The sequence below is a fragment of the Daphnia carinata genome, chromosome 9 (genome assembly GCF_022539665.2).
Source record: "Daphnia carinata strain CSIRO-1 chromosome 9, CSIRO_AGI_Dcar_HiC_V3, whole genome shotgun sequence".
Lineage (NCBI taxonomy): Eukaryota > Metazoa > Arthropoda > Branchiopoda > Diplostraca > Daphniidae > Daphnia > Daphnia carinata.
In genome coordinates this window covers 6,531,306-6,545,001 of record NC_081339.1, presented here as the reverse complement: position 1 = coordinate 6,545,001, position 13,696 = coordinate 6,531,306, and the positions used below count along the sequence as shown (strand labels likewise).

Below are 13,696 nucleotides of genomic sequence, written 5' to 3'. Positions count from 1 at the left end.
TTTAGTACATGATTTATATGATATTTCAATTATTTGATAAAACCACCAGGTTGGCCGAGTGGTTAAGGCGCCAGACTTAAGATCTGGTCCCTATCTAGAGACGTGAGTTCGATCCTCACACCTGGTAATCAATAAGTTCATTAAATGGAGTTATTGCGCACACTGTGCTACTTTTCCCGTACCTTCATTTCGAGGTTAATGCAACATAATTTAAAATAGGTGTGGAGAGAACTGAAGCATTGTAAATAATAACACAAACAATATTTATACTTTGATTGAAGCGAACAAGCACCGGAGCTCCTTGGTAAGCGGATGGCCTTAAAAATGCACTAGGTTGGCCGAGTGGTTAAGGCGCCAGACTTAAGTTCTGGTCTCTGTATAGAGACGTGAGTTCGAACCTCACACCTGGTAGATTGATTAAGGAAAGTAATGGAATTTACACATTTTATGTAGTTTACTAGTGAGCTATCTATCCTCTCGCACAACTGAAGCAGAACAAAAAACAATAGCGACCTTCACTTGTTTGAGCTTTCTTGTACGTGGACTTCAATAGTATTCGTGCATTATTGCGTTCCTCAAGTCTGTACTAGTAACTATAGCTGCTGATGTGTCGTGTTACTATAGCAATCTGTGCTTTAAATTCGTTCGTCTTCATCATTACTCTAATGTCACTCAGTAAAGTTCAGCCATTGTTTGACTCATCTTGATTTCATAATACTTGGAGATGGTACTAAGCTACTATTTGATGTAATAGCCGGAAACTCTCCAGGTAAGAAAGATAAAACTTTATATAGGGTACCTTATAGAAACCCAGAAACAAGTTAGTGGATGAGGACGTTAGTAAAGAGACTTACGACGTTAGTAATAATGTATACAAATGGTAGGTAACATGGAAATGGAATTGCAAATTTTCTTTTCTAGATGAGGTTTAATTAATAACCAGGTTGGCCGAGTGGTTAAGGCGCCAGACTTAAGTTCTGGTCTCTGTAAAGAGACGTGAGTTCGATCCTCACACCTGGTATTTAATAGATCCCTTGTGTGATTATTGTGATGCAAAATAATTACCATATAATATATGTTTTAACTGTCTCGCCCTTGCGGTAATGTCTTTCTATTAGGCCGTTACGTCATAGCTTTTGGGACATTTATATCTCCTTACAAGGGAATGCCAACTCGACGTAAAAAATTGTGGGAAAGGTACGCAATGGTATAGAAGGAAGGGGACGAAAACAGCCATCTACATTCTTTATCGTGTCCTCCCCCCTGGATATGTGAAAAGAAAACGAAAAGGTGCTAAATCTGTTTCAGTTGCACAACCAGTTCGGAGTAGTGTGGATATTTTTATAAAGAGTTCCATGGAATTGATCCTAGCATTCGAAGAGAAAGATATATCAGCAAAAGGTAAGCATGCCTTCATTACGTCCATTTAACTCGACATAATTTTTTTCTGTTGAATATTCTATGTTTGCTTTGTCTTTGTTGCACAATGGTTTGTTAAAAGAAGTGCAGTTCTTCTTATGTGTCCTAGCCAAATGTTGGACGACTCGCTTGTAAGCGTTCAACCTCGTGCAAGTGCCCGTACGGACCGTGTTCACGTGTTCAATGATGACTGCTTGGTAGGAATGATTTCAGTAGAACTTAATTTAACGAGAATTGATGTCCAAATTAGTGTGGTAGGTATTCTTTCAGCACCAGGTTGGCCGAGTGGTTAAGGCGCCAGACTTAAGTTCTGGTCTCTGATGAAGAGACGTGAGTTCGATCCTCACACCTGGTAATTAATCAGTCCATTAAATCATTCCCGCAAGGGGAGTTGTTGCTTGCTATTTTTCCTCTTCTAGGTAAAGCAAGTTTAATTCAATATAGTTGTCCTTTGATGACGATGAAGGCATCAAGCCCCGGAACTACTTGGAAAGCGGATGGAGTTAATGTACACCAGGTTGGCCGAGTGGTTAAGGCGCCAGACTTAAGTTCTGGTCTCTATTAAAGAGACGTGAGTTCGATCCTCACACCTGGTAATTAATCGGTACTTTCCGTGCAATCCTTCCGGCAAAGGGTGTGATTGTGTTTCCTGTGTTATTTTTACGCGCCTTCACTGCCAGGTAAACCAAGCTTAATTCAAAAAAGGTATAGAGAAATATTACAACTGAAAATTTGCAAATAATAAAACTTTCATCCTTTGATTAGATCTAGAGACCAAGCACCGAAACTATTTGTAACCAGGTTGGCCGAGTGGTTAAGGCGCCAGACTTAAGTTCTGGTCTCTGTAAGGAGACGTGAGTTCGATCCTCACACCTGGTAATGAGATGCAGCATTCAGTAATCCATTTAATCTAACTAAAAGAATTTTATAAATTGTCCTTAAAATCGTTCGTCCCTAACGCTCTTATCGTGCGCTTGTGTCATAACGAGACTTGTGTAATGTACCGTAAACGTTTCACCAACCAACTCGGTTTATTTGTACAGATGTGACAGTGACGATTGTCCGTCTGTCCCCTTAACTAATATTCCCAATAGTAAATATGAAAACACTTGCGTTCCACAAACGCAAAATGAGAACATGACATTCGTAGACCGAGTGATAGAACAACGTGCGCAGCAGTTATGAAGTCATCGCCCTTTATTTGAGTGATTAACGTTCAGCCAATGCGATTTGCAACAGGGCGTTCCAGCAGTGCACAACTGAATCAATACCGAGCCATTTTTTTTTTTTTTTGAGACGAGTTGCCCCTACATAACAAAGCGTCGTCCGTGATACCGTGAAACAATCAACATCGAATTGCTCAACTCGTTCAACATGCGTAACGTTCTTCTCCTTTCGGTAATTTATTTCTATCTCAATTCAAATGATGTCGTTTAATTGTTCAGTGCTATAACTGTGTCCTCATTTCAGTTGGTAGTTTGCAGTCTGTTTCTGTCTGGAATGTGCGAAGAAGACGATGAAAACGATCAGATAATCGGTGGAACTTTGGCCCCTAAAGGCCAGTATCCTTACATGGTAAATATTGTGTCCATCTTTCATCATTGCAATTAAGAAATAGACGAATGTCTGTTTATATTTTTAGGTTTTTTTTAGGAACTCAGTTACAGGTAAGCTCTTTTGTTCTGGAACGTTGATCACGGCGTACAAAGTTCTGACAACTGCGTGGTGTTTTCCAAGGTGAAAATTCATTTAATTAGAACATCGTTCAAAATAATTCTTTATTTTTTCTGTTTAGCTCCTTACCAGTTTTAGATGTAACAGCTTGGATGAACACTGTGTCACTAACTCCGGATGTCGATCGAGTAGTGCGCAGGGTCATCAGAGTCGTTCGGGCACCCGATTACAATCCAGTAACCGGTGTACGTATTTCAAATATCTTCCTGTATAATTTTATTAACTGTTCTTTTACCCAAACTGTTATTACAGTTGCATGACATTGCCATAGTTACACTGGACGCACCTGTTTTTTCCGTACGGCCAGTGCCATTGGCTTTCGGGGCTTACGTCAACGCTGGGAACACCGCAGTTATTACCGGTTGGGGTTACACCGGTAAGCCTTGCAAGAAACAAAAGCCACGTAAAAAATAATAAAATTTAAAATTTGATAGGTCCGTCGCAGCTATCGACACTGCTACGCCATAGCCCCATTACCATCCAGCCAAAATCGCTGTGCATGGCATCGTTCAGTAACAGCAATTTTGGCAGCGCCTATTTCATTTGCGCCGCATCAGTTGGTGTCGGCTCGTGCTCGGTAAGATTGAACGTCATTAATAGTTACTCATTAAACTTTAATGTGTTTTGTTGTATGTTTCAGTTGGATGCTGGCAGTCCCATTCTGCTGAATGGTAATCAACTTGGCATCAGCAGCCAATCTCGTTGCGGTGGAGGAGAGCCCATCGTTGGTGTTGATGTTCGCGCATATCAACCCTGGATTGTCAAAAATCTCTGAATGATTTCCATTTTGAAACAGTTTTCAAGCACAACTTGTCATTATAGTTGATAACGAGTGGCAAAGGAAATTCGATCGTTATTACAATGAAGCATACCATTCAGCGGGGAGGGTGTCCTCTTATTGACCCCCTACTAACAGAACGTTTGAATTTCGTACAGTGATAAGCTAAATTATTTCCAGATTTTAAGTTTCAAAAAATACAAGATCTATAAGCGCCAAAACGGTAGGTCAGCAACGGAGTTACACGCCCTACTTCATTTCTTGTTCCTTATTCTGTCGTAGATAGATTGAAAAGATTTTGATCAACATTTTTGTTATGGTAGAGGTAGTATCTTACGTTTCCATAGGTGACTACTGGTAAATTACACCAACAAAGGAGGAGTGGATTTATTTTCCATCCGGTCAGTATAGTAAACACAGAAGGTCAGTGGTGTTGGCACTTGAGCAGGTGATGGACAAGGAACTCTTCCATAAGTTATTGGTACCTGGAAAAGGTAAAGTGCGTTTAGTATTTGCTCGATGCATTTTAAATTATTTTTATTTCTTATTTTAAATTATTCTTATTTTGCAGAACAGGGTCTTGAGATTGACAGTCACACATCTTGCCATTCAAATTGTGTTCATTTATAATGCTAGTTTCAATGTAAAATAACGATTCTTGAATAGTCTGAACTCGTTGAATATTACATTTGTTTTTGTTTTTAGGCGTGAAGATGTTCGTAACTAAGAGGGACACTACGAAAATTTTGCAGCAGAATTTGATTTCAGGTAAATATCCATAACTTTAATGGTAAGTTTGTAGTTAGATGTTGTACACACCTTCGCGTTATTTTCCAGTTCGATCAGTTTAGTTAGGCCCCTATCGTGAAACGTGTAGATTTTAACCGCATCTAATTGTTTCTACTGAATACTTAGATGTACCTTCCCATGCAGTATTATTCGTGTAACTTTGCCACAGTTTGTGATACCCTATAAAGGATAGTAAATTTTTCAAAAGCTTTTAGTAGGGAGCTATGGGAATAAGCAATGTATAGTACAAATCACGCTCAATCGCAGAGGCTAAGTCTGTCACAAACACAAAACCGATGGGATCTATAAGGGACGTATGGGTGTCACAACAGTTCATCCGACCTACAGTTCGTGAATTAAAAACACAATATCCCAGCTTCTCTTGATGTCGGTTCATTTCTAGTAACCTAGCTAGTTTTGAATAAGTAAGCCTAAAGAAAGTGCCATCATAAACTTGACACATCCATCGTTCATTTGTTCTGCTGCCTTGTTTAGCTCTTGTCATTCCAATATCTGTGGCGCTTCTGACGTTAGCTGTATCTGTAAAGAAATACGGTTTCCCTCTATTATTAACTATTTTCATACAGTAGTCAGCTGTTTTGAATTTCTGCGTCTTGACGTTGCTATGACGTGGGTATCTTCCGATGTTCCATCGAGTTCCGAAAAGGTATTTAAACATTGTCGCTCTCCCACAAGCGGAACTAAGGTGAATTCCTGTTGTTGCGTTTGTATGGCTTCTACCATGTTAAAGCTATTTAAGTTAATCATTCTGTTCGTTGTCATATTTGGCGACAGATCTCAGACTTCGTTGGCTACAGTACCAAATGCTCTCAAGGGCCAACATCTTCGCATTATTTGGGTAATTGTAGAATATTTTATCTCAAAAATCATCAACTTGTAACGTTTGATTTTTCTTCCAAAATATGTAAAGCCTCGTTGGGAAGGTAATCTTTTAATACTATACGTCTGTTATTGGCTGATATCTTATTATTTATTGGTTTTATATGTATTGCACAATAAAAAAAATCAGGTAATCCTAAAGGACTTTCTGGTCCGCTGAAGGGAGGTGTCATCATTGATTACCTGGCAGCACGATTAGGCTTCACGTAAATCTTACCAAAACGAGGCAGTTTGATGTTACATTTTCACACACTGTTCTTTTTCTTTGGCAATTTAGTTACGAGATGGTGCGAATCACGGAAAACAGATTGGAGCCCGCTCCGAATCAAAGAGGACTTTTTAATTATTTATGGGACGGAGTTGAGTTGACTAAATTTTTGTTCTTCCTTTTTCATTTTTCCAGACCTTAATGATGATGTGTGTCTGTATAGAAATGCGATTTTTTGGTATCATCGGTTAGCACAACAAGGGCGCGCAACGAGATGTTTGATCTCACTACTCCCTGGGAATACAATAGCCTTGCTTTTCTGATTCCCGTGCACGACGAAACAGCCAACATTGAATCTGTCGTCAAGCCTTTCCAGTGGCCGGTATGATACCAATTTATATAAAATAAGCATCATTGTTAATTTGAACCAATTCTTTACGACGTGACACAGGTTTGGGTTGGACTAGTCGTTGCAGTCGTTTGCGTCATCGTCGTTCTGACGTTTATTCAGCGATATTTGCAGTATCGGTCTGGAACAGAGTCTGCAACAAAACGCAGCACAAGTTTGCCAAGCAACAATAGTCGCCTTTCAAAGGGACGAATTGGAACACAATTTATTTACGTTTTCGGCAATTTACTGTCACAAGGTTTGATGTGATTGACATTAACATTACAGGCTAATTCGTTGAGGATCAAACTCATTTAAATAGGTGGACCTTGCACGTCTAATCGGTTATCGTTTCGTGTGGTCGCTGGTGCATGGGCTATGGTGGCGTTTATTTTCGTTCAAGCGTACACGTCGACTCTTTTCACGTATGTAGTGGCTCCAGTCAATCAACCCCTCATCAATTCTATTTATGACATTGCTGCTAGCCCCGATATCAGTTTGCTAGTGAAGAAAGCTGGAACTATCGATACGATGTTTACGGTAAGTTACGAGATAAACTTGTGGTTGTTGAAAATTAATATTGTGGTTTTTTTGTTTTATTGGTAAATATGGATGCAGAATAATAATAGGACAGGATTTTATGAGAAAATCCGGAATAGGATTAATTCAGTGGAATATTCTCGTTGCGTATTGATATCTGATTGCATCAAGTTGATCACACCGGGATCGAGGAACGTTTTTGTCGACGTAATTATTCTCGTTTTTTACAAGCCTCTGGCCAACAAGTTGGTAAGAAGTACTTCTACACGCAGGGTTATCCTTACCAACTGGATGCCATCAAGGAAGACTTTGCAAAAACCGGGAAATGCAACTTGCAACTTGCAAGGGACACCTATATGTCCTTACTAATCACGATGGTTTTACCAAAACACAGCCCCTATACCGACGCCATCAGCAAAGGGTGTGTCATGTCCTAGTTATTTGGCCCTTCCTTATTGACGACGTGCATCTTAATGAAATTTTGACACTCTACAGGATCCTGGAATTACGGGAAGGTGGTTTCATTGACTACTGGGACGTCTGGTTTCGTCCTATGCCAGGCCAATGTATGGAAAATATCAAAGGCAGTGGATTGAAGTCACCAGGAGGCAGAAAACATCCGTCGTTGTCGTTCAAGAATTTGTCTGGGGCCTTCCTTCTATTCTTGGTTGGTGTCAGTCTTGCAGTTTTGGCTTTTCTATGCGAGCAAATCATTTCAATGCCTAGAAGCCAACGTCTCTGCCGACGCAAGTAACCACCGAAATTGCACGCAGAGCCGATTGCGTATTGTTCTCTCACAAATTTTTTATATGAACCCAGCATAATGCAGTTTAGCATAAAGTACAGAAATGTCCGTTTTTAGCACCATACTATCTCAACACAAAGTTTATCTGCTAAAGTAATAACAGCGTTCAAATCGATAATAATGGTTAGAAATACAAATCACAATCGATAGTTATTCAACTCCTCCTCTCGTGGGTGGGGTTATATAAAGGTTTGAAATGTGGCCGCTAGATGTTTTCTTGGTGATTAACCCTGTATTAAATGCTACTACCCAAATGCTGAAAAAATGTTGGTCATTTGGCGTTTCGTAGACTGTTTAATGTCTTCGAGTTACAGCTCGTTGCATTTTCCTGTTTCATGTTTATGACAAAATAGATCACATTACCTCTGCCGTTAAACCCTTGTGATGGATGATGTAAGTATACTCATTTAGTTTGACCCTAGTATACTATGCTTTCTGTCACTGTATAAATTGTGCATCCTGCTTGGTTTCCACTTTCAATGTGTAATTTTCCTAGATCTATGATGGCAAGTGTGGATACATGATTTGATGCATGAATTTTGTTTCAGATTATGTTTCCTGGATCATAGCATTAAAATGGAAATTATAAAAAAAAGTAGCTAGGCGACACAACCACACCGTAATTTTTCTTTGCCAATTTCTGTATGTTGCTCTGTAGGTTTGTGCACTTTGTGTGTAATCATGTAGGGAGTTTTTGCTTATTTCCCATTGCATTTTGGTATTGCATTCCTTTTCTCATATCCTAGTGCAACATCCATGCCACCCTAGGTTGAAACGATTTTAATTTATGGTTAAACTGGTATCTTGTGTCAAGGATGGCTAATCTTTTTCTCTCTTTACATTTTGGTTTTTCTAAGGTTGGAGGTAGTATATTTTATGCTCATGGATTGTTCCTGAAAAATGAATCTGGCACCTATAAGGCTATCATGAAAAAAGGGAAGGGAGCATTTATTTTCACAGGTCGGTAGAGTATGACAAAGGCCGTATACGAAAGGTCAGTGGTGTTAGCGCTTTAGCCAGTGATAGACACGTGGGATCTTCCATAAGTTATTACGTACCTTGAAAAGATCAAGCCTCCATGGTGTTGTTTGATATGTTCCCAAACTTGTTGCAAAGACCTGCGTGTCTAGACTGCCAGACATTCATAAATTTTACTGTTCTAATCGATAGGTTATCATTTCATAATTTCCCTTTCAGACATGTCAAGTGAGAGTCTTCTGTCACCCCACGATACGGTGATATTATTCGTCGTATAAAGGACGTATAGGAACGATAATTTTTGCGTATCACCGTGTTCTAAAGAATCAAGGTATTTTATCATTTGTTACATTTTCTTTATTTTTGCTGTTTTTACTAAAGTTACGTAAATAATTTTGTTTTCGTTAAAATGTATCCAATGATTAGTACTTCAAATGCCAAGCTCTTGGAAATGGCTCATAAAACCGAATTGCGTCGCATCGTGTCCGTCTCCACATCATGGGGTTCAACACTGTGTTGTAGAAAAATGTCTGCTGCAAGATCCTGACTGATATGCAACGCTCTTTATTGGTAAGTCTTCTTGGATTCACTACTGAAATTTGGCAGCATGATGTCATTTAAGTTAAACATTTGAAAAATCTTGTATTTGAATGTTTTACAAGCTTTCATTTCTAATTCGAAGAGAATTGAACTTTTATTAACACGTCAAATTGTTTAATTTAGTTACTAATCTCTAGCATTTCCTTGAGATTTTTTAGAGAAAATTAGAAATGAAAGCGATTTCCAGCATTTTCCTTAGTTTAAATATGTGCATCTCGAAGACGGTATTTTGTTCCGCCAGCTCGCGTTGACCGATGTTACTGAATTATGAAGGCACTAGTACAATGTTAGCTTGTAAGCTGCCAAATATGAATATGTAGTGCAAAGAAGCGAATCATCTAAAGGTTAAATCTTCCAATATTATGCACTCAAACACAAGACACTGTGACCGATAGCGTGAGTCACGTTAGAATAGCAGTCGCTTGTCCAGTACTTGAAAAGCAGCTGCTTGAATAGAATAAATTTTTTTACTTAACGTCAGTTCTTTTCTAATAGTTCATTTCAATAAATATTCAGGTGGGAAATGTCAATCTTAGACATGACAACTCGTACATGTCATTTGATTTGCTCACCCTCCCAAAAACAAGTGACGCTTAAGGCGCTATCCTCCACTAGCTCCTCACGCGTTCAGCAAAATACAGTATTCTGCTTTTTTTTTTTCCCGTCAAGAAAGTCCAGCCGTTATTTTGGATATTCCGTATCTCATCGTTGCCATGACTAGTTTTCTCTGATATTCGATCTGCTCGGCCGTTGAAGGTATTTAAACTAATTTCCCTTTCTTGCAAGCGCAGTTGAACTTCAAAGATCCTTCTGTTACGTCTCAATGGCACCTCCAAAGTTAATATCATTGAAGTTAATCATTTTGTTGGTGATAGTACTTGGCAATAGATACCAGAGCTCACTAGCTTCAATGACAAATCCTCTTAAGGGACAACACATTCGCATAATCTGGGTAATTATTTGATATTTAATCTTATTAGTGTCAATTTATAACCCTTTATTTTGTTCTGAAACATAGCCTCGTTGGGAAGGTAATGTTACCATAAGTCTGTAAGCAATAGCTAAAACCTATTTTAATTGGTATTATATTTTTATTTAGGTAATCCTAGAGGACTTTCTGGTCCGCTCAAGGGTGGAGTCATCATTAATTACTTGGCAGCGCGATTAGGTTTTACGTAAGTATTCCTGAGATTTCACAATTAGTTCCATTTTTTCTATTGCATACATACATCTCGCCTGTTATTTATTTATTTTGTAAAATTCCAGGTATGAGATGGTGAAAATCGCGGAAAACAGGCTTGAGCCTGCTCCGAAACAAAGAGGACTTTTTGAATATTTATGGGATGGAGTTGAGTTTATTCAACTTCCCTCTAATTTCTTCAAGCATTAACCATTACGTTTTTTCACATAGAAATGCGATTTTTTGGTTACAGCCGTTGTCCCAACATGGGAACGCAATAAGGTCGTGGATTTGACTTTGCCGTGGGACTACACAACTCTTACTTTCCTGATTCCCGTCCATACAGATACAGCCAACATCAAATCTGTCGTCAAGCCTTTTCAATGGCCGGTATGACTACATCAGACATAACTCAGTTTCAACTTCGTTACTACTCTTTAAAAAACAATTTACTTAGCTTTGGGTTGGACTAATCGTGACAGCCGTTTGCGTCATTGTCGTTTTGAGTTTGATCCAGCGATGTTTGGAATACATGGAACGTCGCCCCTTACCTGAGACAAAGGCTGCAACGGAAACCTGTACTAATTTACCAAAAAACACTAGTCGCCTGAACGGAGGGGCTGGCAAACAATCCCTATACGTTTTGGGAAATTTGCTATCACAAGGTTTGATTTGATTCACATCAACATGCTCCGCACAGATTCAATTCAATTTTTATAGGTGGGCCTTGCGCGTCCAATCGATTACCTTTTCGTCTTGTCGCCGGTGTTTGGACGTTGGGGGCGTTCATTTTCGTTCAAGCGTACACGTCAATCCTTTTCACGTATGTGGTGGCCCCAGTCAGTTTACCGCTCATCAATTCCATTTATGACATTGCTGATAGTGATGATATCAATTTGCTGATGAAGAAAGCAGGGACCCCTGAGGGGATGTTTATGGTACGTTGCAAGTTAAATTTTTGAACATTTTTTACGTGTCGAGTTTTTATTGATTGGATGCAGAATAATAATTGGACGGGATTTTACGAGAAAATTCGGATCAGGGTCAATTCATTCCCAGATTCACGCTGCGTTTTGGTATCCGATTGCATTAAGTTCATTTCACCGGGATCGCGAAACGTGTTTGTCGACGTAAATGTTTTTCTTCCTCATTATAACAGACAGACTGATTAAACTCTTATACTGTACAAAGGGGGCACCTTACCAACTGGACGCCATCAAGGAAGATTTTGAAAAAACTGGGAAATGCAATTTACAACTGGCAAGGAACAGCTATTCGACCCTGCCTCTCGCAATGGCTTTACCAAAACACAGTCCCTACACCAATCCCATCAGCAAAGGGTATGGCATTCTCAGCTATTGAATGCTTCCTCGTTTATGACGTGGATTGTATTGGAAATTCGGTTCCAAAACAGGTTCTTGGAACTACAGGAACGCGGGTTAATCAATTACTGGGACCTGTGGTTCCGTCCAATGCCGGTTCAGTGTACGGAAAATTTCAAATTTAGTGGATTGCAATCTTCAAGGAGAGAAAATCATCCGCCGTTGTCGCTCAAGAATTTGACCGGCGCCTTTCTTGTCCTTTTGGTTGGCATCAGTCTTGCCTTTTTGGCTTTTCTTTGCGAGCAAATTATTTCAATGCCTAGAGGTCGACGGCCTTGCAGACGCATTTAACTGCAAACTTTGCATTAAATGGCGGCGTTTTTAGGCATCTTTAACCTTTTGTAAAGAACGCCTATATTTTGGCTGCATTCACGATTGGTAGATAATTCATGGTAGAACATATTTAACAATAAGCTTTTTAATGGCCCATGTCCCTTACTAATTCATCCTTTATCGAGTTCTAATGGTGCAACAGATTGTTGATTCCGTCCCCAAACACGCCATGCGTACAGCAAATTCTGAAGTAGGTAATTACTGCACAATACGTGACTTAATTTTAAGCCTAGTTTGCAATAAGCCTGCTGCTTTCAAAATGCCATGACAACAAAAATAGCTGACAATTTGAGGCATTCGTTTTTACCCCATCAGGTGTAAAGACTAAAGAGACAAAGGCGACAATTCTTAGAAAATCTTTGACTCTTTACAGTTGCCTTCTTAGTAATGTTGATAGTTGTTCTTTCAAATAATGGAATAATTATTTCTTTAAAAATTGCAAATCAACAGGACACAAAAATTGGAAACGTTGCCTTGCCTCTAGCGAGGTGGTAGTATCGTCTGCGTAATCGAGCTGCCTTTTTTTGTGTGTTGGAATTTGGTTGATTATCACTACTGTTCCTATTATATTTTATTGATTTTCCCTCTTTTAGGAAAAGTTAATTCATATTAACGCTGCTATCAAACTCTTACGGTGCATGTTGTGAGTATACTCATACAATTAGAGCCCAGTGCAGCCATTGTGTAACTTGCAGTCATTGTGTTGTCCTGTATTCTAGGATATGACATGCCTTTCTGGTTTGAATGTGGATTTCTTTTTCAGTTCCATGCAAGGCTATGTAGATTCTGCTTCACAGTTAGGAACAGGTTCTACATTTCAATAGAATGTAATGGGAGATTTTTGTGATGGTTGTCATGCCCATCACCTTTCTATCCTAATGGTTGGTTGCAACTAACGTCATTCATGGTTTCTCTGACACCAAAACATTGAAGAGCCTTAATATGTTCAGCACTTGACAATTGGACATCACTGTAAAGTTTATTACTTGATTCAAGGAAATAAATAAGGTGAGTAATTTCATATTTTTCCGAGCGTTACATGTGTGTTAATTTGCCGTTAAAACGAGGGTTTCGTATTCCTCTAACTAAATTCTTATAATTACGTCAAATGCTCAGATTCTTGATTTCCATTTTTTCTGGTTTGTAGACTGGGAAAAATCCGAAACCTGCTGTATCTGCGGAAACTGGAATAACCAACCATTGCAACTGTTGTTTCCGTTTCTTGGCCGCGAATGGATGGCAATCATCCGTAGTTCAAAGGTAATTGAGTATATTGTTAAGATAGATTTACTACGATAAGATTTACGCATCCTTTTGTTACGATTACGGCATTTGCTAGCATACCGGGCATAAATAGCATAGCAATCTGCAATGAATTGTATCTAAACGGTTCAAAATTGCAATTAAAGTAATCGTAAAGACGAGGCAATAACGAACCCATTATTTCTAAAACGTGTGAATTGGGTCAACGCTTTTTCTTAAGCTGCAATTTTAAAACAAAAGAGAAATATTACGAAATATTTCGGACGGGGATCGCATACATGGAGCTCTAATGCCGGCTCGGGTGATGCTCGTGACTGCTCTGCCACCAAACTGCGTACATGTTGCTCGAAAACGAGTAAGCGTGGAACCGGAATGCGGTCTTGTATGATTGTAACAAGT

At 39.2% G+C, this 13,696-nt stretch overlaps 2 protein-coding genes, 1 long non-coding RNA gene and 6 other non-coding genes across 10 annotated transcripts; 8 read left to right on the top strand and 1 right to left on the bottom strand.

Moving 5' to 3' along the window:
* The first annotated feature begins 44 nt into the window (after nucleotides 1-44).
* Nucleotides 45-127, top strand: Trnal-uaa (transfer RNA leucine (anticodon UAA)). The gene has a single exon. It is a non-coding gene; the product is annotated as a tRNA-Leu (tRNA).
* A 201-nt stretch (nucleotides 128-328) lies between these two features.
* Nucleotides 329-411, top strand: Trnal-uaa (transfer RNA leucine (anticodon UAA)). The gene has a single exon. It is a non-coding gene; the product is annotated as a tRNA-Leu (tRNA).
* On the bottom strand, nucleotides 332-2,299 carry LOC132088264 (uncharacterized). The gene is made up of 4 exons (XR_009421673.1): nucleotides 2,218-2,299; nucleotides 1,693-1,768; nucleotides 941-1,015; nucleotides 332-405 (listed from the first exon to the last, which is right to left on the bottom strand). It is a non-coding gene; the product is annotated as an uncharacterized LOC132088264 (long non-coding RNA).
* Nucleotides 939-1,021, top strand: Trnal-uaa (transfer RNA leucine (anticodon UAA)). Its single transcript has one exon. It is a non-coding gene; the product is annotated as a tRNA-Leu (tRNA).
* Nucleotides 1,691-1,774, top strand: Trnal-uaa (transfer RNA leucine (anticodon UAA)). The gene has a single exon. It is a non-coding gene; the product is annotated as a tRNA-Leu (tRNA).
* Trnal-uaa (transfer RNA leucine (anticodon UAA)) lies at nucleotides 1,932-2,015 on the top strand. The gene has a single exon. It is a non-coding gene; the product is annotated as a tRNA-Leu (tRNA).
* Trnal-uaa (transfer RNA leucine (anticodon UAA)) lies at nucleotides 2,216-2,298 on the top strand. Its single transcript has one exon. It is a non-coding gene; the product is annotated as a tRNA-Leu (tRNA).
* Nucleotides 2,300-2,692: 393 nt separating the features above from the next.
* LOC130697962 (chymotrypsin-2-like) lies at nucleotides 2,693-4,031 on the top strand. Its single transcript, XM_057520754.2, has 7 exons — nucleotides 2,693-2,817; nucleotides 2,890-2,994; nucleotides 3,062-3,156; nucleotides 3,215-3,338; nucleotides 3,406-3,529; nucleotides 3,588-3,730; nucleotides 3,794-4,031. The coding sequence occupies exons 1-7, from the start codon at nucleotides 2,794-2,796 to the stop codon at nucleotides 3,926-3,928; spliced, it is 750 nt and encodes a 249-aa protein (XP_057376737.1). The 5' UTR covers nucleotides 2,693-2,793; the 3' UTR covers nucleotides 3,929-4,031.
* Nucleotides 4,032-5,407: 1,376 nt separating this feature from the next.
* LOC130697959 (glutamate receptor ionotropic, delta-1-like) lies at nucleotides 5,408-13,374 on the top strand. Of its 2 annotated transcripts, XM_059496725.1 has the most exons (12): nucleotides 5,408-5,579; nucleotides 5,652-5,664; nucleotides 5,751-5,826; nucleotides 5,898-5,979; nucleotides 10,551-10,709; nucleotides 10,777-10,984; nucleotides 11,040-11,257; nucleotides 11,321-11,449; nucleotides 11,511-11,659; nucleotides 11,734-12,677; nucleotides 12,754-13,042; nucleotides 13,182-13,374. In XM_059496725.1, exons 1-10 carry the CDS (start codon nucleotides 5,451-5,453, stop codon nucleotides 11,990-11,992), a joined length of 1,422 nt encoding a protein of 473 aa, XP_059352708.1. In that variant the 5' UTR covers nucleotides 5,408-5,450; the 3' UTR covers nucleotides 11,993-12,677; nucleotides 12,754-13,042; nucleotides 13,182-13,374. The 2 variants fall into 2 exon arrangements, with proteins under 2 accessions (XP_059352708.1, XP_057376733.2); XM_057520750.2 differs by lacking the exons at nucleotides 10,551-10,709; nucleotides 10,777-10,984; nucleotides 11,040-11,257; ... (3 more) ...; nucleotides 12,754-13,042; nucleotides 13,182-13,374 and adding exons at nucleotides 6,052-6,210; nucleotides 6,280-6,475; nucleotides 6,539-6,756; ... (1 more) ...; nucleotides 7,029-7,177; nucleotides 7,252-8,098 and having other exon boundaries at nucleotides 5,427-5,579.
* Nucleotides 13,375-13,696: the final 322 nt, after the last annotated feature.

Bases quoted from the DNA above. Each gene is read 5' to 3' on its own strand.
- LOC130697962 (XM_057520754.2), top strand. From the start codon at position 2,794: ATGCGTAACGTTCTTCTCCTTTCG. The intron at 2,995-3,061 runs GTAAATATTGTG...TTATATTTTTAG, and splicing joins AAGGCCAGTATCCTTACATG to GTTTTTTTTAGGAACTCAGT. The intron at 3,530-3,587 runs GTAAGCCTTGCA...AAAATTTGATAG, and splicing joins TACCGGTTGGGGTTACACCG to GTCCGTCGCAGCTATCGACA.
- LOC130697959 (XM_059496725.1), top strand. From the start codon at position 5,451: ATGGCTTCTACCATGTTAAAGCTATTTAAGTTAATCATTCTGTTCGTT. The intron at 10,985-11,039 runs GTTTGATTTGAT...CAATTTTTATAG, and splicing joins GGGAAATTTGCTATCACAAG to GTGGGCCTTGCGCGTCCAAT. The intron at 11,258-11,320 runs GTACGTTGCAAG...GATTGGATGCAG, and splicing joins CCCCTGAGGGGATGTTTATG to AATAATAATTGGACGGGATT.